This window comes from Oncorhynchus kisutch, linkage group LG7, assembly GCF_002021735.2.
Source record: "Oncorhynchus kisutch isolate 150728-3 linkage group LG7, Okis_V2, whole genome shotgun sequence".
Taxonomy (NCBI): domain Eukaryota; kingdom Metazoa; phylum Chordata; class Actinopteri; order Salmoniformes; family Salmonidae; genus Oncorhynchus; species Oncorhynchus kisutch.
In genome coordinates this window covers 34,615,359-34,640,756 of record NC_034180.2, presented here as the reverse complement: position 1 = coordinate 34,640,756, position 25,398 = coordinate 34,615,359, and the positions used below count along the sequence as shown (strand labels likewise).

Sequence of the window (25,398 nt, the reverse complement as noted above, 5' to 3'; positions counted from 1 at the left end):
GTGTCCTATATCTCCATATCCTGTCTGTGTCCTATATCTCCATATCCTGGCTGTGTCCTATATCCTGGATCCTTTATGTCCTGCTTCTCTGATCATAGATCTATACTCAGCATGATATACTCATACTTCTGCTCCAAACCATACTCCTTATATCATTTGATATATATAACACAGTACATATTTTGTCTTCATTTATTCAATGTAGGTTGAGCAGCCGTTGAGGTCTAAGAAGTGTGTGTGGCAGAAGCTGCTGTCCAAGCAGAGAAAGCGTGCGGTGGTGGCCTGCTTCCGCATGGCTCCTCTCTACAACCTGCCCAGGTACCACACACCTGTCTCCATTTTCTATAGTCACATTCCTTTACAAACAAATTCATTAGCTGACTGAATGTAGTGTAATGGCGCCGGAGGGGATGGCTGCCGTTTTACGGGCTCCTAACCAACTGTGCTATAAAATGTATTTTTTCGCATTGTTTGTCAAATATTTTGTACATAATGTTGCTGCTACCGTCTCTTATGACCGAAAAGAGATTCTGGACATTAGAACGGAGATTACTCACTTCAAACTGGACAAAGACTTTTTCTTTAACGAGTCCGACGCGAAGGATATAATGCTTTGTCGAGACTGGAGGTCAGAATTCAGAGGCGTATTCTGTACTATTGGCCAACCTGCAATCATTGGAAAATAAACTGGACGATCTACAATTAACCTTTTCACATGTGAGTTCCAAATATCTCTCACCGTCACCCCTGCGTGAGTTTGTTCAAGCAGACCACCATAGTCCCTGTGCCCAGGATAGTGAAGGTAACCTGCCAAAATGATTACCGCCCCGTAGCACTCAAGTCTGTAGCCATGAAGGGCTTTGCAAGGCTGGTTTTGGCTCACATCAACACCATCATCCCAGAAACCCTAGACCCACTTCAATTCGCATACTGCCCCAACAAATTCACAGATGACGCAGTCTCGATCGCACTCCACACTGCCCTTTCCCACCTGGACAATAGGAACACCTATGTGAGAATGCTGTTCATTGACGACAGCTCAGTGTTCAACACAATAGTGCCCACAAACCTCATCACTAAGCTAATGACCCTGGGACTAAACACCTCCCTCTGCAACTGGATCCTGGACTTCCTGACAGACCACCCCCAGGTGGTAAGGGTAGGCAACAACACATGTGCCACGCTGATCCTCAACACTGGGGCCCCTCAGGGGTGCGTGCTTAGTCCCCTCCTGTACTCCCTGTTCACTCACTACTGCGTGGCCAAACACGACTCCAACACCATCATTAAGTTTGCTGACGACACAACAGTGGTAGGCCTGATCACCAACAACGACGAGGCATCCTATAGGGAGAAGGTCAGACCTGGCAGTGTGGTGCCAGGACAAAAACCTCTCCCTCAATGTGAGCAAGACAAAGGAGCTAATCGTGGACTACAGGAAAAGGTGGGCCAACCAGGCCCCCATTCTCATCGACGGGGAGCTGTAGTGGAGTGGGTTGAGAGTTTCGAGTTCCTTGGTGTCCACATCACCAACGAACTATCATGGTTCCAAATACACCAAGACAGTCGTGGAGAGGGCACGACAATACCTTTTCCCCCGCAGGAGACTGAAAATATTTGGCAAGCTGCACCATCGAGAGCATCCTGACCGGTTGCATCACCGCCTGGTATGGCAACTGCTCGGCATCTGACCGTAAGGCTGTACAGAGGGTAGTGCGTATGTCCCAGTACATCATTGGGGTCAAGCTTCCTGCCATCCAGGACCTATGTACTAGGCGGTGTCAGAGGAAAGCCCAAAGAATTGTCAAAGACTCCAGCCACCCTAGTCATAGACAAGTGGTACCGGAGCGCCAAGTCTCCGACCAAAACGGCTCCTTAACAGCTTCTACCCCCAAGCCATAAGACTGCCAAACAATTAATCAAATGGCCACCTGGGCTTCTTACAATGCCCCATCCCCCACCTACATGTACACATTTCCTCTACTATACTGGTACCCCCTGTATATAGCCTTGATATTGTTATTTTATTGTTAATTCTTTATTTTATTTTATTTCTTTGCTTTAGTTTATTTTGTCATATTTTCTTAACTCTTTTTCTTGAAATGCATTGTTTAAGGGCTTGTAACTAAGCATTTCACAGTAATGTCTACACCTGTTGTATTTGGCGACTGTGACAAATACAATTGGATTTGATTTGGGGACTCCAAGTCAAATATTAGAACCAAATACCCCAGCTGCTGATGTCGGTACTGGCAGGCAGCAGGCTGTGTACAGTTTAGCATTGTTTCCAAGCTAACCCTACACTCTCTCTTTCTCTCTGCCTCACGAGTCTCACCCCTCTTTCCTAGGCTCCAGACACTGTATTTAATGTGAAGCTCCCCTCCCCCAATCTGTACGACAAATGACTCGCCTCGGCCAGTTATCAAGGAATAGAAAAGGACACGAGCAATTTCATGCCCTGCTGCACTGTAACTCAATCACAGAGACCCAGGAGGAGAGACAGCAGGGAGAAAAACAATTAGGAGCCCAACCTGGGGTCGGCCATCTTTAATGTGTGCTTTGTTGCCGCTCCTCGACACCAGATGACTCATTTCACCTAGTTATTGGTGTTCTTTTAGGAATATGACATTGCCTCACATAGTTGAGTAATGAGTAAGCATTAGCCTTCTCAGTCAGAGTAATGTTTTTGAAAGAATGACATTCTATGTTGAGGACATTTGATGAAATGTCTGTGTACTTTTCTCCTCCAACTGTTAGCTTACATTTCCACCACCTCAAAAACTATTACATACCCTTGTTTCAGTGATTTACCACGCGTCTTACTGTGTCTCTACTACTGTGTGTCTACTACAGACATACTTTCTTAATGTTATAACTCTGTTGTCACAGAGAACATTCTCTGTTCCTGCGCAGCATCAAATGCAAACTTGCATTGTATTCAAGGTTTAAAAAGGCTTCTGAAGTTTGTAATTTCCACTTTAAAATGTCAGACTTGATTAGCCCTAATGAAAAATGTATCAAATCCTACAAGAATGTCCATTATAATCCACATAATAATGTACATTTCCTGTTGCTGCAGGATTATTTTCATGCTGTGAGAAACTGGTTAAATGAAGATAGTACATCTGTACTTCACGTTCTCTCCTGAATGACATTACTATACTGTACTTCACCTTCTCTCTGTTCTCTCCTGAATGACATTACTATACTGTACTTCACCTTCTCTCTGTTCTCTCCTGAATGACATTACTATACTGTACTTCACCTTCTCTCTGTTCTCTCCTGAATGACATTACTATACTGTACTTCACCTTCTCTCTGTTCTCTCCTGAATGATATTACTATACTGTACTTCACCTTCTCTCTGTTCTCTCCTGAATGACATTACTATACTGTACTTCACCTTCTCTCTGTTCTCTCCTGAATGACATTACTATACTGTACTTCACCTTCTCTCTGTTCTCTCCTGAAAGACATTACTATACTGTACTTCACCTTCTCTCTGTTCTCTCCTGAATGACATTACTATACTGTACTTCACCTTCTCTCTGTTCTCTCCTGAATGATATTACTATACTGTAATTCACCTTCTCTCTGTTCTCTCCTGAATGACATTACTATACTGTAATTCACCTTCTCTCTGTTCTCTCCTGAATGACATTACTATACTGTAATTCACCTTCTCTCTGTTCTCTCCTGAATGACATTACTATACTGTAATTCACCTTCTCTCTGTTCTCTCCTGAATGATATTACTATACTGTAATTCACCTTCTCTCTGTTCTCTCCTGAATGACATTACTATACTGTACTTCACCTTCTCTCTGTTCTCTCCTGAATGACATTACTATACTGTAATTCACCTTCTCTCTGTTCTCTCCTGAATGACATTACTATACTGTAATTCACCTTCTCTCTGTTCTCTCCTGAATGACATTACTATACTGTACTTCACCTTCTCTCTGTTCTCTCCTGAAAGACATTACTATACTGTACTTCCCCTCAGGCACAAAAGTAATAATTACTTCCTGAACGCCTACCGACTCTATTGGCTTGAAAAAATGCATGAGATCACAGACTATGACAGTCTGCTCTCCATGCTAATGGTAATGTAATGTTCAGACAACGTTTGTGACCTCCACTTCCTTCCTCCTGTAACTCTCATACAGTGATCCAACTGGCATTCTGACTGGTCGGCCTGGGAGCTACACTCATTACAAAAATATTCACTCTGACCCAAAAGTATTTTTCTCCTAAATTCTAGGTTTCTGTACTGATGTCTCTGTAATTTATACCATATTTTATTTAGCTTTAATCATCATAGTACACTATAGATGTTTCTAAAAAATAAATATCTTCCGTGATAATTGTTTACTGGTGTATACATGACAGGGTTATGAATTTGGGGGTACAGTTCAGTCTGTGTTTTTTCAGTGTTTCTCCACAGTGACCAGTTGGATGTTCCAGTGCCATACTAAAAAGTATGAACCATTCTTAAAGTAATACCCCGATCCTCTCCTCTCCCCCTGGCCCACCCTGCTAACCCTCCTCATCTCCCTCTGCACCCCCAGGCATCGCTCTATTAACCTCTTCCTCCTGGGCTATCAGAGAATATGGATAGAGACAGAGACGTACTCTTTTGAAGAGAAGCTAGTGCAGGACCTGGCAGTAAGTACTGTACCTGTCCTCACAGTGCCCAGCCTTCTCTGTGTTATTTGTGGTACTAGCCTGTCCTATCCATCCTCACCTGGCCGTGCCACAACCCAAGTTCTTCGCCAGCACAATGCCTGCCAAGCACTTCGGGTGTTCCGCCAGTCATCCATGTTTTGCCCCTGACTCCATATTGATCTGTTCCTTGCTAACGAAATGCCTTCCCAGGCACGCATGACATCGGTCTGGATGTCAGTGCCATGCTGCCAGCTGTACTGTACTGTTATCCGGTTCTAGAGCTGTCCCCCATCCCACACATTTTCTGTCGCACCATGGACACATTATCGTGTCATATTCATGTCGTTTGAGGAATTTGTTGTAATAAAATAATTAAGGAAAACTGTCCCTGCAAGGGTTGCTTTCTTTACAACTTTGATTCTAGATTTATCAGAAATTCTTCAAAAACACCATTCTGTCCTGTGTAAGTATTAGAATTGGCTACATTTATCAAAACAGCAATTAATACAATGGTTATAAACACTCTATAACACTTTATAAGATATTGTGGACTTAAAATGCGGGGATAGTGGTTACATCTTAAAAGAGATGACCATGTGGAATAGTATCCCATCGAACACTTCTTTTTGCACCACCCTTTCCTGGTGCTCTCTCTTCTTCTCTGTCTGTGACTGTCATAGCGATACAGTGGTAGACTAGTATAGAGTATTATAGAGTATGGATCAGGCTCATGGAGAGTCATGCTTAACCTCCATCTTCCTCTCTTTATCTCTACTGAGCACACACCTTGACACCGTTAACCTGGACACTGCTGTACCATCTAAATGTGCTGTGCGTATGTCCCTGTGTGTGTGCCTGCATGGTCTGCTGATGTAGGAGTGGCGTGCCGTACCCGTAATGCTATCCTGTTGAGATACACTCAGTCTGTGTTTTTCCATGGGCCATGCTTCAGTGAGACAGGGTTTGACTGCACATTATGCATCTTTCATTTCAATGTGTTTCTGTTGATCAAGTACACCCTGTTGTCTCTGAGGTAAGTGATGCGCAGTAAGGTAAGACTACTTATGACATGGCAGTGGTTACTGCATATGGATAATAACCATCCATATTTTTGTTTAGATACCTTGGCCTTCTAGCAATTGTTATTTTTAAAGTGTGTTGCAGTGTAATTTGAACAACTTTAACTTCCATTATTAAAATATCACTAATTCAAAATAGAGCACACTGATTTAGAAGTTCAATCTATAAGATTTGTATCAGCTCAGTGTACAGCAGGCACATTTAGTCACTCTCAGAGGGTCAAGGGCACTGCTACTGTATATATGACAGGTGATTGGGTGTCAGGCTGTACTCTGATGTACTCTGTGTGACTGGGTGTTTGTGCAGAAGACCCAACTGAAGGTGGAGGAGGAGGAAGAGGAGGAGGCAGAGATGCAGCCAGACCCTCTTCATCAGCTCATCCTGCATTTCAGTCACAATGCGCTCACTGAGCGGAGGTAAACACACACACACACCTGTGCACCTGGCATCATGCTGCTAGCTCCATCTGTGCTGTGTAATATTGCTGGTGTATCCCTTGGCTAATAAACTGGCACATTAAACTAAATCACTGCAGCATTTCTCCCCACGCAAGGAGAAGCACTCGGGCACAAGTAATTGTGTCACATTTGTTCTTCGTCATGCACCTGAGATACTTGTTTATTATGGAGTTATGCAAAGTTTATTCACATACGTTTATCCTGCTTTTTCATTCAGTTCTTTGGAAGAGGATCCTTTGTATATTGCATATGCAGACATGATGGCAAAGGTACAAAGCCTATAAGGATTGTTTGCTGATTTGTTATTGGATTCATATCTTTAGTGTCATGTAGAGGTCAGAGACCTGGCTAACAAAGCTCTCGCTTGTTTTCTTTAGAGTTGTGCAGAAGATGAAGAAGAGGAAGATGAAGGAAAAGAGAAAACGTTTGAGGTGTTTTGGATCTCCCATCAAGGTTTTAGATTTGACTAGTCTCAAATGGTTTTGTAAGGAGCTGTTTGTTTACATGGGGTTTGTTTGTTGACCTGATAGGAAAAAGAGATGGAGAAACAGAAGACTCTGTACCAGCAGGCCAGACTGCATGACAGAGGAGCTGCTGAGATGGTGTTACAGATGATCAGTGCCAGCAAAGGTACAGGGTGTTCTGGTGTTCAGAGATAGATGGGAATGGTTGAGGGTAGCTGAAGGATGGGACTAAAAACATACAAAGATAACTATTGTAAAATATACTGTGTTTGTAAAATGTATGTAGTATGTGTCACGTTCGTTGTAACGATGAGACCAAGGTGCAGCGTGATTAGAATACATTATTTTATTAACGAAAAACACGAAGAACACTTCAACAAACTAACCAAAAACAACAAACGAACGTGAAGCTATAAACAACTAGTGCTGACATGCAACTACACATAGACAATAACCCACAAAATACCCAAGGAATATGGCTACCTAAATATGGTCCCCAATCAGAGACAATGATAAACAGTTGCCTTTGATTGAGAACCAATCTAGGCAACAATAGACATAAAAACACCTAGACTATATATAACCCCATAAACATACAAAAACCCTAGACAGGACAAAAACACATCACCCTCGTCACACCCTGACCTAACCAAAATAATAAAGAAAACAAAGAATACTAAAGTTCAGGACGCCGCCCCCCTTCTTTACACTGAGGGCTGGGGACCCTCGATGGGTACCCCGGGCTGGGGACCGTCGCTGAAGACCCCGGGCTGGGGACCGTCGCTGAAGACCCCGGGCTGGGGACCGTCGCGGGAGACCCCGGGCTGGGGGCCGTCGCGGGAGGTTCCGGTCTGTGAACTGTCGCCGGACGCTCTGGACTGGGTACTGTCGCCGGACGATCTGGACTGGGTACTGTCGCCGGACGATCTGGACTGGGTACTATCGCCGGACGCTCTGGACCGGGTACTGTCGCCGGACGCTCTGGACCGGGTACTGTCGCCGGACGCTCTGGACTGGGTACTGTCGCCGGACGCTCTGGACTGGGTACTGTCGCCGGACGATCTGGACTGGGTACTGTCGCCGGACGCTCTGGACTGGCGAGGCGCACTGTAGTGACTCCTGGGCCGGCACTGGTGACTCCTGGGCTGGGGACACTTACCTCATGGCGAGTGCGGGATGGAGGAACAGGATGTACTGGGCTCTGGAGGCGCACAGGAAGCCTGGCGCGTGGTGTTGGCACTGGTGGTACTGGGCTGGTGACACACACATCAGGGCGAGTGCGGGGAGCAGGCACAGGACGTACCGGACTGTGGAGGTGTACTGGAGGTCTGGAGTGTAGAGCTGACACAACCCGTCCTGGCTGGATGTTTATTTTCACCCTGCAAATGCAGGGCGCTGGCACAGGACGCACTGGGCTGTGCAGAATCACCGGAGACACAGTACGCAGAGCCGGCGCAGGATATCGTGGTCCAAGGAGGTATACTGGAGACCAGGAGCGCTGACCCGGCACCCTCCTTCCTGGCTGGATGCCCATTCTAGCCCGGCCAATGCGAGGAGCTGGAATAGAGCACACCGGGCTAGAATAGCGGTGGAGACACCGTGCGAAACTCTGCATAACACGGTGCCTGACCCAGTTACACGCTCCCCACGGTAAGCACAAGGAGTTGGCTCAGGTCTCCTACCTGACACAGCCAATCTCCTCGTGTGCCCTCTCAGGCTTCCGTGCTAGTCGTGTACCCACATGTCGTCGCCGTTCCATCTCCACCTGCCTCCATGGTAGGTCGATCCTCTCCTGCCAGTATCTCCTCCCACGTCCAGGATCCTTTACCGTCCAGTATTTCGTCCCATGTCCATGCTGTCTGCTCCATCATACGCTGCTCCTCCTTTTCACGCTGCTTGGTCCTTGTTTGGTGGGTTATTCTGTCACGTTCGTTGTAACGATGAGACCAAGGTGCAGCGTGATTAGAATACATTCTTCTTTTATTAACGAAAACCACGAAGAACACTTGAACAAATTAACCAAACAAAACGAAGGTGACGCTATAAACAACTAGTGCTGACATGCAACTACACATAGACAATAACCCACGAAATACCCAAGGAATATGGCTACCTAAATATGGTCCCCAATCAGAGACAACGATAAACAGCTGCCTCTGATTGAGAATCAATCTAGGCAACCATAGACATAAAAAGAAACTAGAATTAGACGTAAAAACACCTAGATATAACCCCATAAACATACAAAAACCCTAGACAGGAAAAAACACATATCACCCTCGTCACACACTAACCAAAATAATAAAGGAAACAAAGAATACTAAGGTCAGGGTGTGACAGTATGTATAAGCTGGAAGTAGAAGCCTAAGTGTTGTTTTCCATTAGTTTACTCCAATTAGGGGAGGGATGGTAGGGTTAGGGTGAAAATAATAAATAATCATTACAAATAAATATATGGGGGACTGGAAATGATGCAGACACTTACATTGATGGAAGGTGCAATCTATCTGCAATATTAAAGCTGATCTACCACCTAAAAATATATATATATATATAAATAAATAAAGTACAGGGGAACACTCTTACAAAGACAAACACACACACACACACACACACACACACACACACACACACACACACACACACACACACACACACACAAATAATGTGATTACTGATTGTCCTCTTCAGGTTCACTTGGGCCCATGGTGACCTTTACCTTGAAGCTGGGCATCTCTATACTCAACGGGGGCAACATACTGGTTCAGCAGGTATATTAGAATATTTATGGAATCCATATACATTTTTTCAGTATGTACAATGGTACAGTGCAGCTCGAATTGTATTGTGTATTTCCTTTTTGTAGAAAATGCTTGACTATCTGAAGGAAAAAAGAGATGCTGGCTTTTTCAAGAGTTTATCAGGACTCATGCAGTCTTGCAGGTAAAATGATCTCACAATACACAAACAAATCTTTGACGGTTTGACATTCAAGCAAAGCAAAACCGTACGTGTTGAAAATGATGTTGGGTCTCTTTCTTTGAACTTCATTAGTGTCCTGGATTTGAATGCATTCGAAAGGCAAAACAAAGCAGAAGGTCTTGGGATGGTGACTGAGGAAGGATCAAGTAAGTGAGGAGAGATAAACGAGGGGAAACAGTATACTACCTCAGACAGACATGTGTACTATAACCTCCCTCCTGTCAACACTACCTCAGACAGACATGTGCACTATAACCTCTCTCTCTCTCCTGTCAACACTACCTCAGACAGACATATGCACTGTAACCTCTCTCACCTGTCAACACTACCTCAGACAGCCATATGCACTATAACCTCTCTCTCTCCTGTCAACACTACCTCAGACAGACATATGCACTGTAACCTCTCTCACCTGTCAATACTACCTCAGACAGACATATGCACTGTAACCTCTCTCCTGTCAACACTACCTCAGACAGCCATATGCAATATAACCTCTCTCTCTCCTGTCAACACTACCTCAGACAGACATATGCACTGTAACCTCTCTCACCTGTCAACACTACCTCAGACAGACATATGCACTGTAACCTCTCTCTCCTGCAAACACTACCTCAGACAGACTTATGCACTGTAACCTCTCTCTCCTGTAAACACAATTTAACCTCTCTCACCTGTCAACACTACCTCAGACAGACATATGCACTGTAACCTCTCTCTCCTGCAAACACTACCTCAGACAGACATATGCACTGTAACCTCTCTCTCTCTTCCTGTCAACACTACCTCAGACAGCCATATGCACTGTAACCTCTCTCTCACTCCTGTCAACACTACCTCAGACAGCCATATGCACTGTAACCTCTCTCTCTCTTGTCAACACTACCTCAGACAGACATATGCACTGTAACCTCTCTCACCTGTCAACACTACCTCAGACAGCCATATGCACTATAACCTCTCTCTCTCCTGTCAACACTACCTCAGACAGACATATGCACTGTAACCTCTCTCACCTGTCAATACTACCTCAGACAGACATATGCACTGTAACCTCTCTCCTGTCAACACTACCTCAGACAGCCATATGCAATATAACCTCTCTCTCTCCTGTCAACACTACCTCAGACAGACATATGCACTGTAACCTCTCTCACCTGTCAACACTACCTCAGACAGACATATGCACTGTAACCTCTCTCTCCTGCAAACACTACCTCAGACAGACTTATGCACTGTAACCTCTCTCTCCTGTAAACACAATTTAACCTCTCTCACCTGTCAACACTACCTCAGACAGACATATGCACTGTAACCTCTCTCTCCTGCAAACACTACCTCAGACAGACATATGCACTGTAACCTCTCTCTCTCTTCCTGTCAACACTACCTCAGACAGCCATATGCACTGTAACCTCTCTCTCTCTCCTGTCAACACTACCTCAGACAGCCATATGCACTGTAACCTCTCTCTCTCTCCTGTCAACACTACCTCAGACAGCCATATGCACTGTAACCTCTCTCTCTCTCCTGTCAACACTACCTCAGACAGCCATATGCACTGTAACCTCTCTCTCCTGTCAACACTACCTCAGACAGCCATATGCACTGTAACCTCTCTCTCTCTCCTGTCAACACTACCTCAGACAGCCATATGCACTGTAACCTCTCTCACCTGTCAATACTACCTCAGACAGACATATGCACTGTAACCTCTCTCCTGTCAACACTACCTCAGACAGCCATATGCAATATAACCTCTCTCTCTCCTGTCAACACTACCTCAGACAGACATATGCACTGTAACCTCTCTCACCTGTCAACACTACCTCAGACAGACATATGCACTGTAACCTCTCTCTCCTGCAAACACTACCTCAGACAGACTTATGCACTGTAACCTCTCTCTCCTGTAAACACAATTTAACCTCTCTCACCTGTCAACACTACCTCAGACAGACATATGCACTGTAACCTCTCTCTCCTGCAAACACTACCTCAGACAGACATATGCACTGTAACCTCTCTCTCTCTTCCTGTCAACACTACCTCAGACAGCCATATGCACTGTAACCTCTCTCTCTCTCCTGTCAACACTACCTCAGACAGCCATATGCACTGTAACCTCTCTCTCTCTCCTGTCAACACTACCTCAGACAGCCATATGCACTGTAACCTCTCTCTCTCTCCTGTCAACACTACCTCAGACAGCCATATGCACTGTAACCTCTCTCTCCTGTCAACACTACCTCAGACAGCCATATGCACTGTAACCTCTCTCTCTCTCCTGTCAACACTACCTCAGACAGCCATATGCACTGTAACCTCTCTCTCTCCTGTCAACACACAGAAAGACATGCATATCTTATAAATGTTTAGTGTTATAGGAAAGTAATTGTAGATTTGTTTGATTATAAGATGACAATTTATTTTCTTACTTTTGAGAGTCAAGTCCACTTGGTGCTCTTACCAAATGCTGACCCATGATGCTCCATACACATTTCTTAAGTGTCTAAAACCCTACACAAGTATAACATATAAATGTTAAGTAGGTCATGTTGATTTCAATGTTACTCCATGTTGATTTCATCTGACCCTGCCCCCTTCCTCCCACCCAGCCACAGGGTCACAAGTCACCTGTCTTCTGATCTCCAACCAATCAATGCTCACAGACGAAACCAGTCTAAAATTACATTATTCCACTAATGTGATTATTTGTGGTTTGCTCTTACTGCTTGTGCTACAGCCAGTGGTCGTTGTGTTCCTATTAACACCTTGTCCATTCTGAATCTGCCCGTAGAGAAACGTAATTCATTAATAAAGATTTACTGTACCCTACTCCATAGTGACAAAGGTAATGTTATGTCAGAACTGCATGTGGAGGCTAGTAATTCCGACAACCTTATGCACAAGCAATAACAGCAATCCATAAGGATACACCCCTTGCCATTATGATTGGTCAGCCAATGTCCAACCCACCAGCTAATGATTGGCCCAGGTCTTTTTGTTGTGTTTGAAGTCCTGTGATAGGGCTATTACAGCCACATGATACAGAATTAGCGTGCCACATTCGCTCTTTTGTTTGTGATGGAAAAGCTCATCTCCATGTCACATATGTCACTGGACGAGTTCGTTTTGCATGGCCCGGTTCCCAGAGTAGGCAGAGATTGCACATTTTACATCATTCCATTGGTCCTTAAGTGACATCTCCACCACCCGGGGCACCGGGCCATGCAAAATGAACTGGCCCATTGTGTCTGTGTTCATTGGGCAGGTAAACCTGTGCTACGGTATGTTCCTCAGTCACGTGATGTCCGAATACTGTCTGTCAACAAGATAAAAAACTCCAAAACAACAGATCTATACACAATGTAAATCACCCACCATAGAAGCTGTTGGATCTAATGGAGCGCATACAGTAAATGGGTATGTTCTCATACATACTCCAGCTCGTTCCCATCTCATGTAACCAGGCATATGTGATGGTGACTGCAGTCCTGTAGTGATTCTCACTCCCCGTCTAACACCAGTCCTGGCAAACTGTGCAGCAGAACCTGTAGACCTACCTACCCGAGACTGTTAACCGCATGTCTACTGTATGTCCAACTTCTAAAATGATGTAGATATATCTCTCTTCTTCTTCCTTACTTCTTATTGAAACTCAATGTCTTCTACTTTGCTTATGTCTGCTTTTTTTGTTTGTTTGTTTCTTCTTATCATTTTTTAACTCATCGGTCGCAGTCAACGTGAGTGAGCGGGGTAAATACACGGTTTAGATTCTACTCATTTCGCCATCCTGATTGCTCTTCGTCCAGTTCCCACCTCTTCCCCCTCCCCTCAGTCTGGAATGTGATAATAACCTACTGCTCTGATCTGAAGGAACACATGCATGCTCAATAAGCCATATAGCTTTAGACCCAACTGACTCTTACCTCTCTCTCCTATACAAAGTTACTGCTTGTCTGCTTGTTGTGTGTGGAAACTTTTATTTCTTTTTTATATTGATATTACTAACCAATATTAATTGATAAAGTAAATTATTAATAAGAACAAAATGTCCAAAGCTTTGCTTGCATCTGAAGGACCGAGCAACAAAGCTCAGTTTTATTCCTATTATCCCTCACCTCTGTCCAGTATGTATATCAAGTCAAAGTGATATGAATGTCTCATAGAGAGCATAAGACTTCCATGACAAAGTATCCTAGTCTAGGAGCTAGAGGACTATACAGCAGCTTTGTAGGGAAGTGACAGTTATGCTGGCCATGGTGTAAGCTTGTGTTAGATCAAGCTGGGGGGGTCATCTGGTTTCTAGCCCCCTCCTAACCAAAGGGGACCGTCGTCAATCTCATCTCCTGTTTCCAGGTTCCAAGGTACTGCAGAACGATGAGTTCACTAAGGATCTGTTTAGGTTTCTGCAACTGCTCTGCGAGGGACACAACAACGGTATGTCCAACACTTTACACAGAACACCGTACGTCAATAATACGCCTTAGTTTACCTACTGTAGCCTACTTGTGACAAAGTTCAATATATATCATTACCGTACTCTGCTGAAAGGGATCCTCTTTTTTCCATTTGACCCCCTTTCCCTTTCTTCAGACTTCCAAAACTTCCTGCGGACTCAGACAGGAAACACAACCACAGTAAATATCATCATCAGCACTGTGGACTACCTGCTCCGTCTGCAGGTAAAATGCTATCCCCACCTTCACTCCCTATATGCTTTATGTGTAATGTCTGTTTACAGTATCATGTGTTCCATGTTGATTTATCCAATATTAGGAATCCATCAGTGATTTCTACTGGTACTACTCTGGGAAAGACATCATGGATGAGGCTGGCCAGCGGAACTTCTCCAAAGCCCTGGCTGTGGCTAAGCAGATCTTCAACTCTCTCACTGAGTATATACAGGTAACACAAGCCTCTTGGGTTGGAAGAAACTAACCTTCACGGACAGGAATGCGTTGTATGGTTAATCATGGTTATCGTCCTGACTATAGTGATATCTTCTCTGTGTGTCCCCAGGGCCCGTGTATTGGGAACCAGCAGAGTCTGGCCCACAGCAGGCTATGGGATGCAGTGGTGGGCTTCTTGCATGTGTTTGCCAATATGCAGATGAAGCTCTCACAGGTAATACAACTAAGGACCATTTTCTAATCAACTCACTCCTTGTCAACCAGTGGCTCAATATTAGATCTATCAATTCAGATATGAAACTGAATAGCATCTGGTTAGTGTGATACAACATCAAACTGTATGTGGATGGAGAGTTCACATCCTGACTTTCTTACCAATCAGCTGTTGCCACAAGAGGTCCCTCTTAGTTCAGGGATGTTCTCTGCAGCATGCCTTGGTGACAGGCTTTTCTCCCTACCTTCATTTGAAATGTCATGAAGTCTATGTGATCCATCACTCCCACAGCAAGACACCTTGGATGTGCTTTGTAGCCAATAACCCAGGTGGGATCAGAATGAAACCTCTCGGACCGTTAGACCGCCTCGGCTTATCTCAGGGTTATCCGGAGGGGCAGGGCTGTTTGCAAGTGACCAGATTGACAGGGCTGCTGGGTGCGTTTTGATTAAGCTAATCAAAGTCCCTCCTCAGATTTATTGCATGCTGGGGAGGCCCAAAACGAGTCATCCCCTCCCAGCCATCTGCTCTGGCCCAGCAGAATGACATTAGGCCATGTGCTGATGGATGGTTGGGGCCTAGCGAATCCTACAGTAGCGGGTCCCAGTGCTCGCAGAGGGCCTTGATCTATCCAAATGGCGCTCTGGGATATTAGCAATGGACTGGCCCCTGACAGAGCAGCACTAACCTTGATTGGGTGCAGAATGTGTCTCAAAGTTGCTTTTGTTTCCTGTCCCCCCAGGACTCAAGTCAGATTGACTTATTGAAGGAGCTGCTGGACCTGCAGAAGGACATGATTGTGATGATGCTCTCCCTTCTGGAAGGTTCTATTACACCTTTTTATCTCAGTCGTGACTCATCATGGAACACAATGTGGCTATCAGATGACACTGATAGAACAGAGTTAGCTACTGATCCTTTATCCCTAAAACTGTAAACACATTTATTTGATTGAACTGATTTTGCATGGTATCAAACATCTAGACGATCTACCTTGACAATAAAATAAGCAGATTGTGTTATGGTTACTGTGTACTTTGTATTGTATGTCCTAAACTTTAGTAACCCTCGCTACCCTCCTACAGGTAATGTTGTCAACGGAACCATTGGCAAACAGATGGTGGACACCCTGGTGGAGTCCTCCAGCAATGTAGAGATGATCCTCAAGTTCTTCGACATGTTCCTCAAACTCAAAGACCTGACCTCCTCGGGCAACTTCAAGGAGTACGACCCGGACAGCAAGGGAGTGATCTCCAAGAAGGAGTTCCAGAAGTCCATGGAGAACCAGAAGCAGTACTCCCAGTCAGAGATTGAGTTCCTGCTCTCCTGCGTCGAGGCTGACGAAAACGACATGTTCAACTACGAGGAGTTTGTTGAACGTTTTCATGAACCGGCCAAGGACATTGGTTTTAACGTGGCGGTCCTGCTCACCAACCTATCAGAACACATGCCTCACGACGCCCGTCTAGCCACCTTCCTGGACCTGGCTGAGAGCGTAATCAACTACTTCGAGCCCTACCTGGGCCGCATCGAGATCATGGGCGGGGCCAAGCGCATCGAGAGGGTCTACTTTGAGATCAGTGAGTCCAGTCGTACGCAGTGGGAGAAACCCCAGGTCAAAGAGTCCAAGAGACAGTTCATCTTTGACGTGGTCAACGAGGGCGGGGAAAGCGAGAAGATGGAGCTGTTTGTCAACTTCTGTGAGGACACCATCTTTGAGATGCAACTGGCCTCACAGATCTCTGAGCCTGACTCAGTGGAGCGTCTCGAGGAGGATGAGGAAGACAGCCAGAGTGTGGAGGAGGAAGGGGAGGAGGAAGAGGAGGAGCGCATGATGGAGTCTCACTCAGCCTTCACAAACTCCTGTGTCTCCATGAGGAAGAACCTGTCCAGCTTCCGCCAGCTGCTCACCTTCAAGAGCATGCGGCGGCAGTACAGGAATTTCAGGAAGATGAGTGTGAGGGAGATGGTTCGAGGGTTATTCTCCTTCTTCTGGAAGATAATCACGGGCCTCTTCCGCTTCCTCTACAACCTGGTGTGGGGCTTCTTCCACATCTTGTGGTCCTCCATGTTTGGTGGGGGGCTGGTGGAAGGGGCAAAGAACATGAAGGTTACAGACATCCTGGGGAACATGCCTGACCCCACACAGTTTGGTATCCATGGCGACGTGCTGGAGGCAGAGAAGATGGAGGCGAGCGAGGCATCGTCGGTTGCAGAGATGGTCCAGATGGCCAAAGTGGACAAGGCAGAGGCCGACCTGATGGCTGAGCTGCTCAACATTCAAACCAAGAGCCAGGGGGGCAAGCACGCAGCCGAGCCAGGTCTGGGGGACATGGGGGAAGTGGTGGGGGTTGACGCCCCCTCTTTAGCCACTGCCGTCAAACAGAAGAAGGCCAAGGTCTGTACCTGGATCTCCTCAGAAATCACACATGCTCAGTCTTAGAAAAAGAGTAATGGTTATCTGTGTAAGGTCAGGCCTCTGTAATGTATATGTCACATAATGATTAGGTGAAAAAATTAGCTGTACCCTCTTAGAAAAAAGGGCTATTTAGAACCTTAAAGGGTTCTTTGGGCTGTCCCCATAGGATAACCTTTTGAATAACCCTTTTTGGTTCCAGGTAGAACCCTTTTGGTTGCAGGTAGAACCTTTTTAGGTTCCATATATAACCTTTTCTACATGGAACCCAAAAGGGTTCTACTTGGAACCAAAAGGGGTTTTCCTATGGGGACAGCAGAATAATGTTTTTGGAACCTTTTTTTGTAAGAGTGTAGTTTAACCACATTCCATGTGTTTCTTGAAGGAGGCTTCTACTATGGAGCCTGCCAATGGAGATCACAAAGCCAAGCCAGAGAAGGCAGAGTAAGTGACCTCATAAAGTCCTTGATGTGATGTGATTGCACCTGATTTGTTTCCCAGTGTGGACACAATATTCCCTACCAGGCTCAGCCCTATCATCATTTGTTTTGCTCCTGGTGGAAACTGAACTGATTTGTTGAGGGTGCTTGTCTGGCTGTCTGTCTGTCTGTGTAAACCCACGGGGTGTGTGTTTGTAACTGCAGCCCAGAAGACGAGGAGAAGAAAGACAAGGACGAAGCCAAAGAGGAGACTCCACCTGAGTCCCCACCAGAAGAGGAGAAGAAGGCCCCCAAGAAGAGACCGGGACTAAAGAAAGAGCCCCCAGAGGCCTTCATGGCCAGATTCTTCTCTGGCCTGGAGATCTACCAGACCAAGATGTTGGTGAGCACACTCACCCATTTTGTTGAGCCCTGTAAATCACAACAGTACATTCATGTTTGTCCTGTTGCATATGACACAAATGTATGAGTACTATACACTGAGTGTACAAAACATTAGGAACTCTTTCCATGACATAGACTGACCAGGTGAATCCTGCTGAAAGATATAATCCCTTAATAATTGAATCTGTTAAATCCACTTCAATCAGTGTAGATGAAGGGTAGGAGACAGGTTAAATCATTATTTGTAAGCCTTGATACAATTGAGACATGGATAATGTATTTGTGCCATTCAGAGGGTGAATGCGCGGGACAAAAGATGTATAAGTGCCTTTGAACGGGGTATGGTAGTAGATGCCAGGCGCACCAGTTTGAGTCAAGAACTGCAACGCTGCTTGGTTTTTCACACTCAACAGTTTCCTGTGTGTTTCAAGGATGGTCCACCACCCAAAGGACATCCAGCCAACTTGACACAACTGTGGGATTGGAGTCAACATGGGCCAGCATCCCTGTGCAACGCTTTCGACACCTTGTAGAGTTCATTCCCAACAAATTGAGGCTTTTCTGAGGGCAACTCAGTGTATACATGTGTGTTTTGCAGAACTATCTGGCCAGAAACTTCTACAACCTGCGTTTCTTAGCGTTGTTCGTTGCTTTCGCAATCAACTTTATTCTGCTCTTCTACAAAGTAAGTCAAACCCTATCTAATCGAATAGAGCACAGTGTTGCTGTTGAACTGCCATGGATATAAACTGGGTGTTTGTTGTGTCAGGTGACTGGCGATGATGGGGATGACGATGATCCAGACCCCTGGAACGGTGGTGGAGGTACTGATGAAGAGGAGGATGAAGGTGGGATGGAGTATTTTGTCCTGCAGGAGAGCACCGGCTACATGGCACCTACACTGCGCTTCCTGGCCATACTACACACAGTCATCTCTTTCCTGTGTGTGGTGGGATACTACTACCTGAAGGTACATTTTGTGAACACACACACATACAGATAACTAACTCATCTTTATAGTATCCCTAGAGGATGTATTAACCATCATTATAATGGACTAGTAATTCAAACTTAGATATCACACTTTTCGAAGTGGTCAAAATCCTTTATATTGTGATATGGGAACTAATTTACCACCAATACATATCCCCCTTTTTCTGAAGGTGTATTTGGTGAAGTAATCATCAGAGTGTAATGGTATTATATCCAGACAGTGCCCTGTGGAGCTGTGATCTAATGTTCCATCTCTCTGTCTGTGTCCCCAAGGTGCCTCTGACGGTGTTCAAGAGAGAGAAGGAGATTGCCAGGAAGCTGGAGTTTGACGGCCTCTACATCACAGAGCAGCCGTCAGACGATGACATCAAAGGACAGTGGGACCGCCTCGTCATCAACACCCCGTGAGTCAAACAGAACGAACTAGAATCATCACTTTGGTATTTGATTGTAGTATTCAGATTGTGGACTGATTGTCTACACCAGGGATTTTGTTTGTAACTTCCTCTCATGTAAATCCTTCATGTGATAATTCTATATTCTATCCTCTGTTGTATAGTTCCTTCCCTAATAACTACTGGGACAAGTTTGTGAAACGCAAGGTAAGTAGACAGTATTTAATTCATTCTTGTTGGGCTTGTAATTTATATTCACCAGATCAATACCACTTGATCATGCACATACTATTACTACTATTTACTCTCAGTTTCTCCTTGTTATCCTGGCCTGCTGCTGTTAGGTGATCAATAAGTATGGAGATCTGTATGGAGCAGAGAGGATAGCAGAGCTGCTGGGGCTGGATAAGAGTGCTCTGGATTTCAACCCCACAGAGGAGACAGTGGTGAAGGAGGCATCGCTGGTGTCCTGGTGAGACCCTGGGAGAGTGACCTATAATAGAGTTATCGGGTTAGCATACACAGAGTGAAGTCAAAAACAATACCATTCACATCATTCCACCTCTTTTGACAGGTTGAGCTCTGTCGACACCAAGTATCAATGCTGGAAAATGGGTGTGGTGTTTACAGACAATGTGAGTGTCCTACATTTACAATGAACATCATTTAGTATATGATAACAACACATTATTGACTTGATCTGACTGATCTGTTTCTATGTTGTGTGTCCCTACAGTCATTCCTGTACCTGGTGTGGTACACCACCATGTCCATCCTGGGTCACTACAACAACTTCTTCTTCGCTGCCCATCTGCTGGACATCGCCATGGGCTTCAAGACCCTCCGGACCATCCTGTCCTCAGTCACCCACAATGGCAAACAGGTGGGTGGATGCCGTTTGACCACCAGGCAGCAGGGGTCAGTGTTGAGTTAGAGCTCTAGTTCTACTCTGGTATTAACCATAGAGCTAAAGTATATCATGGTGGTAGTAACCTGAAGTATTCTCTATGTGTCAGCTGGTTCTGACTGTAGGTCTACTGGCGGTGGTGGTGTATCTGTACACTGTGGTGGCCTTCAACTTCTTCCGCAAGTTTTACAACAAGAGTGAGGATGAGAACCAGCCGGATATGAAGTGTGACGACATGATGACTGTGAGTATAAAAAAACGAATAAAATAATTTATAAAACATCAGCCCAGTTCTCAACAATATTTTAACTAAGGCCTAACCATTCTGTTTGGGGCCTTTTGAGTGGTCCTATTCTATTTCCAACCCTATTCCATTTCCAACTATCCTGTGGCTGAAACCTCTCTCTCTCCCTCTCTCTCGCTCTCTCTCCCTCTCCCTCTCGCTCCCCCCCCCCCCCCCCTCTCTCTCTCTTACCTTCTATCTGTTTTTTTCTGTCTCTCTCCCCTTCATCAGTGCTACCTGTTCCACATGTATGTTGGTGTGAGGGCAGGGGGTGGCATCGGAGATGAGATAGAAGACCCTGCGGGCGACCCCTACGAGCTCTACCGCATCCTCTTCGACATCACCTTCTTCTTCTTCGTCATTGTCATCCTGCTGGCTATCATCCAGGGTACATACTGTACTGGTCTGGCTCACAGAGGGCAGTTTCGGAGACAACACGGGGACCAGGGTGAGACCAAGCAGGGTCGAAGTCAATCTGGCTCCCTGGTGTCAAAGTCACCCTGGTCCCTGTGGGCAGAAAGGGGCTGTGTAAAGGGCTGTGCAGCTATGTACGTCTGTCTGTCTCTACCGTGCCCTGATAGCAGACAGACTGACAAACTCCCTCCTACACAGTAATGTTTCTCTCACAGTCAGACAGTATCAAACTGTCCAATGGTTCTTCCACCTCAGACCGAGACAATCAGTCAGCCTCATGCCTCTCCCACAGACACACTGAAACTGTCAACTCGCCTCACAGTCATTCACCAGAACACACAGACAGATACAGATGTAGCCTGTACCTTAATACAGAGTAATGCTGCTTCCTGTTGTCAGAAGCTGTTCAACAATGAAGTATTTTACACTGCAATGCAAAAGCCGGGGGAAGGAGAATTGTATTAAATTGCCATGTCCATGAAGAAACATGTTCACTGTTGGTTGTTGTGGCTGCAGGTCTGATCATTGATGCTTTTGGAGAGCTGAGAGACCAACAGGAGCAAGTGAAAGAGGATATGGAGGTGAGAGACTGATTTGCATCTGTAGTACAGGTCAGGAGAGGACAATTTTGGAATATATTATCTTTTTTCTCCTCAGACCAAATGTTTCATCTGTGGCATCGGCAATGACTACTTTGACACGACGCCTCACGGCTTTGAAACACACACCTTACAAGAGCACAACTTGGCCAACTACCTGTGAGTATCCCTCTGTATCTAGACTGGCTGGAACCCAGCACTTTAAAGCTAGACTTTTTCATCTAAAGTATCAATTAGCCCACATGTCTTTTGTCTTCCTGCATCTTTATACTTGTTTACTATTAAGTCACCTGATTGATGGCTTTTACACAACAATAGATGGTATCTGTGCCAAAGTAAAAAATACCTGCTATGCCTCATAGTGCCAGCACCCTTTCCCCCTCTAGGAGCTCAATGCTCATCTATTGTTTATCTGTGTGAGTTAGCTGGACAATAGGAAGCCATGTGGCCTTAATCTGCCCGCTCAGTCAGCTGGAGGATGCTATGACGCTATCCTCATTAGCTCATGCTGTTTAAGTTGGTTGGAAAATAGTTGTGTGATATTCTCTTATGCATCGCACATTTTGATTTGGTTAACAATGGTGGACAGACTCAGTAATCTGATTGCTGCTCTATGCTTGAGGATAGGACACGTGGATGATTGATAAGATCATCAAGAACTCTAACATTATGCTTGAAGGAATCTTTTATTCCCTCCTGCTATATCTATTTGTAGTTCTGAAAAGGTCAGTTGCTCTTTGAATGTTGAATGATACTAGTGAACCATGACCGTGGATAAGTGGTCATTTTCATGTCTCGCCATTTTGCTTGACAGGTTTTTCCTGATGTACCTCATCAACAAAGATGAGACAGAACACACTGGCCAGGTATGGAGCTTGTCACCCTTTTGTCCCCTTAGTCCTGAGAAAATGTTGCTTGTCATTTCAGGAACCAAAGGTTACTATATATTGACCCGTCTGTTTGTCTGTCTGCTTCCTCTAGGAGTCATATGTGTGGAAGATGTACCAGGAGAGGCAATGGGACTTTTTCCCCGCTGGAGACTGTTTCAGAAAGCAGTATGAGGATCAGCTTGGATAGTGCTGACAGACAGGATTGCAGTCCTACAGAGAGCTGTTCCAGATCCACTCCCACTTCCTCTTAACAGCTGAGGACGGTTGATAACCATTCACCGCCTATTGCCTCCTTGAAATGTGTGAGACTGACTAGAGGAGAGGGGAGATGCTATCTTTCATATGACGGAATAACCATTTTCACATCAACATCAAATGTACTTCTACATGTTACCTTTGGTACAGAGAGTGATTTTACCACAACCTGCCCAGACATTTGATTTCAGTTTGGTACTATTTTTTCATTGTTTTTTGACAAGGTGTTGCCTTTTCCTCCACATAACCCCAAACCATTGCACAAATGTTTGTCTTTTTGAGAAACACTGGGTTGTGTGGGGTTATGGGACAACGTGTGAGTCTGGGCCCGTACGAATATGCACAAGAAGACTACTTCAATATTTCAAGAATGATGAAAATGACACTTATGCCAAAAGATAGGGGGAACAGATTTATACAGAGAGCCAATGTGATATAAGAACGTTTTTAAGATGTTGTTACAGTCTCGTGCTTAAAGAGATGAAGTATTGAATATAGAGGACTTGACAAGGTGAACGGTTTATTATATGATGAAATGCCTAAATCAAGTACTGATGAAGTGCCTTATCTACATTACGACACAGCTATGCAAAACCATGTGTTTTTCTTTCTGAGATGGAAGTGCAGTAGTTTTCCTGGATAGCTGTTCAGAGTCATTTGTTTGTGGCTTATGTTTTTCATTTGAAAAAGTATGAACAGTATTGAGTTTTTTGCCAACTGCAGCGTCCTAACTGCAAACGTACATGGTACAAACAGTATAAATGACACACGTCTAAGTATATCACGTCAGAATTTATTAAACACCTTGAAACAAAAACAACAACAAAATAAATTGCTATTGTATGGCCATTTGTATGTAGTAACTTTGCTGAACCGTGCATTTTTTCTGAAGGGAAAATAAAGAAATGAACGCAATAAATGAAGTCTCTTCACACAGTGTTTCTTTAAGGATTTTATTAAACTTTTTTTGCTATTGTTAAGGACAAAGTATGTAGCCTACAGTACAAACTACACTCTTAGGAAAAAAAGTGCTATCTAGAACCTAAAAGGGTTCTTTGGCTGTCCCCATTAGGGAACCATTTGAAGAACCCTTTTTGGTTCCATGTAGAACTATTTTGGTTCCAAGTAGAAACCTTTTGGGTTCCATGTAGAACCATTTCCAAAAAGGGCTCTACCTGGATCCAAAAAGGGTTCTCCTATGGGGACATCCGAAGAACCCCTTTGGAACCTTTTTTTCTAAGAGTGTACAGCAAGCTCTACCTGGATCCAAAAAGGGTTCTCCTATGGGGACATCCGAAGAACCCCTTTGGAACCTTTTTTTCTAAGAGTGTACAGCAAGCTTGCGTGTCATATCTCACTGTCCAGTTGGTCCTCTACTGACCCCTACATCATGTCCCAACATCACTCTGAGTTCATATCAGGGGATTTAGAGTTTTTTAAAGCATTGCATAATTTCCTCCCAAAAAATAATCTACATGTGAAGCTGAGCCTCTGGCTCTCCTTTACCCATCAACATGGCCTACAGTTTAGACCTGACTGTTACAGCTTAGATCTGACTGTTAGGTGTTAGCTAGGGTGGCCTTGAAGGTTTACCACATTCAGTCTCCACATGAGGTATTTTAAGCTTTGTTATTAGTAAGATAGTATAATCAGTCCTAGCTTTAGGTTTTAGCTAGTAGCTACAGAGTAGTGTTGGTCAGTACCTGTCCAGTCGTAGCAGGGTGCAGATGGCATGCAGGACATAAGCAGGCTGGCTCCCTGCCTTGGCCGATGGGAGTTTTATCTATATTACCCACGTTGCCACCTGTCAGTTCGTATTATGTCCCTCCCACCTCAGTACCACACTGGGCTGCAGCCTGGGATCCCTCTAACCTCACACAGCCATCCCTAACCAGCCTTACCACCTCTGACATATTGATGTCTGATCATGTTTTTAAGTCATTTTAGGTGAATGGACTGAAGCTTACTAAAGAGCGAATTACCATTTCAAAATCCCTGAAATTATAACAATCTTCAATAATTACACATAATGAGAGCAGCAGGAACCCACTCTGGCTAATTTAAAATAATGTTGAAGCTATTAAAGTACTGGAGACAAATTATACCCATTAAATGTTAATTTTCCATTTCTCTCCTTTTGTGTTTAATTGTCTCAGTCTGACGTCCCAACAGTGGTTGATGTTGTGTGTATGTGAAGTGATGGTTGTGAAAACAGGGCTGTGGTAGTGGGGCTCATCTCCCTCTCTGTGGTGGAAGCATTAGTTCTGTAATTACACACTGCTACTAATCTGAAAACTCAATTAAACTGAGTCAACCTTAGAGAGCTATTTACTTAACTGATTGAATGTGGAGACCTTGGAGACATACAGTATGACTGGCTATGGCTATGCTGTCCACAGCAGAATGGATGTATTGTGTATAACAGACCGTTGTCCTCATAAAAACCTTCTCTCGCATGAAACATGGGCTGTTTCCCAGATAGCGCACGCCCACCTTCACCACCACGACATGACACCGAGAACATGAAGATTAAAAGCACCTGCTACACGGCCCATTTCAGAGTACCTCCACTTGCAACTAAGAATAGCCTATGGATGCTACGGCTGGCATGACTGGGAATCGATCCTGCAGCACTCCGTA

At 44.8% G+C, this 25,398-nt stretch overlaps 1 protein-coding gene across 1 annotated transcript in view; it reads left to right on the top strand.

The window, feature by feature from the left end:
* Positions 1-23,681, top strand: part of LOC109894526 (ryanodine receptor 3) — a 77,457-nt gene extending 53,776 nt beyond the window's left edge. The window contains exons 59-89 of the mRNA XM_031829002.1: positions 206-318; positions 4,572-4,668; positions 6,055-6,164; positions 6,424-6,475; positions 6,584-6,637; positions 6,737-6,836; positions 9,362-9,441; positions 9,537-9,613; positions 9,725-9,798; positions 13,394-13,411; positions 14,015-14,095; positions 14,252-14,340; positions 14,435-14,563; positions 14,678-14,782; positions 15,525-15,606; positions 15,868-17,180; positions 17,584-17,642; positions 17,843-18,020; positions 18,621-18,707; positions 18,792-18,992; positions 19,289-19,419; positions 19,575-19,617; positions 19,755-19,882; positions 19,985-20,045; positions 20,147-20,293; positions 20,427-20,561; positions 20,832-20,988; positions 21,531-21,595; positions 21,672-21,772; positions 22,428-22,479; positions 22,595-23,681. Coding sequence (XP_031684862.1) covers positions 206-318; positions 4,572-4,668; positions 6,055-6,164; positions 6,424-6,475; positions 6,584-6,637; positions 6,737-6,836; positions 9,362-9,441; positions 9,537-9,613; positions 9,725-9,798; positions 13,394-13,411; positions 14,015-14,095; positions 14,252-14,340; positions 14,435-14,563; positions 14,678-14,782; positions 15,525-15,606; positions 15,868-17,180; positions 17,584-17,642; positions 17,843-18,020; positions 18,621-18,707; positions 18,792-18,992; positions 19,289-19,419; positions 19,575-19,617; positions 19,755-19,882; positions 19,985-20,045; positions 20,147-20,293; positions 20,427-20,561; positions 20,832-20,988; positions 21,531-21,595; positions 21,672-21,772; positions 22,428-22,479; positions 22,595-22,690 — 4,215 coding nt within the window. The 3' untranslated portion in view covers positions 22,691-23,681. The remainder of the gene's footprint in view (positions 1-205; positions 319-4,571; positions 4,669-6,054; positions 6,165-6,423; positions 6,476-6,583; positions 6,638-6,736; positions 6,837-9,361; positions 9,442-9,536; positions 9,614-9,724; positions 9,799-13,393; positions 13,412-14,014; positions 14,096-14,251; positions 14,341-14,434; positions 14,564-14,677; positions 14,783-15,524; positions 15,607-15,867; positions 17,181-17,583; positions 17,643-17,842; positions 18,021-18,620; positions 18,708-18,791; positions 18,993-19,288; positions 19,420-19,574; positions 19,618-19,754; positions 19,883-19,984; positions 20,046-20,146; positions 20,294-20,426; positions 20,562-20,831; positions 20,989-21,530; positions 21,596-21,671; positions 21,773-22,427; positions 22,480-22,594) is intronic.
* The last annotated feature ends 1,717 nt before the right edge of the window (positions 23,682-25,398 follow it).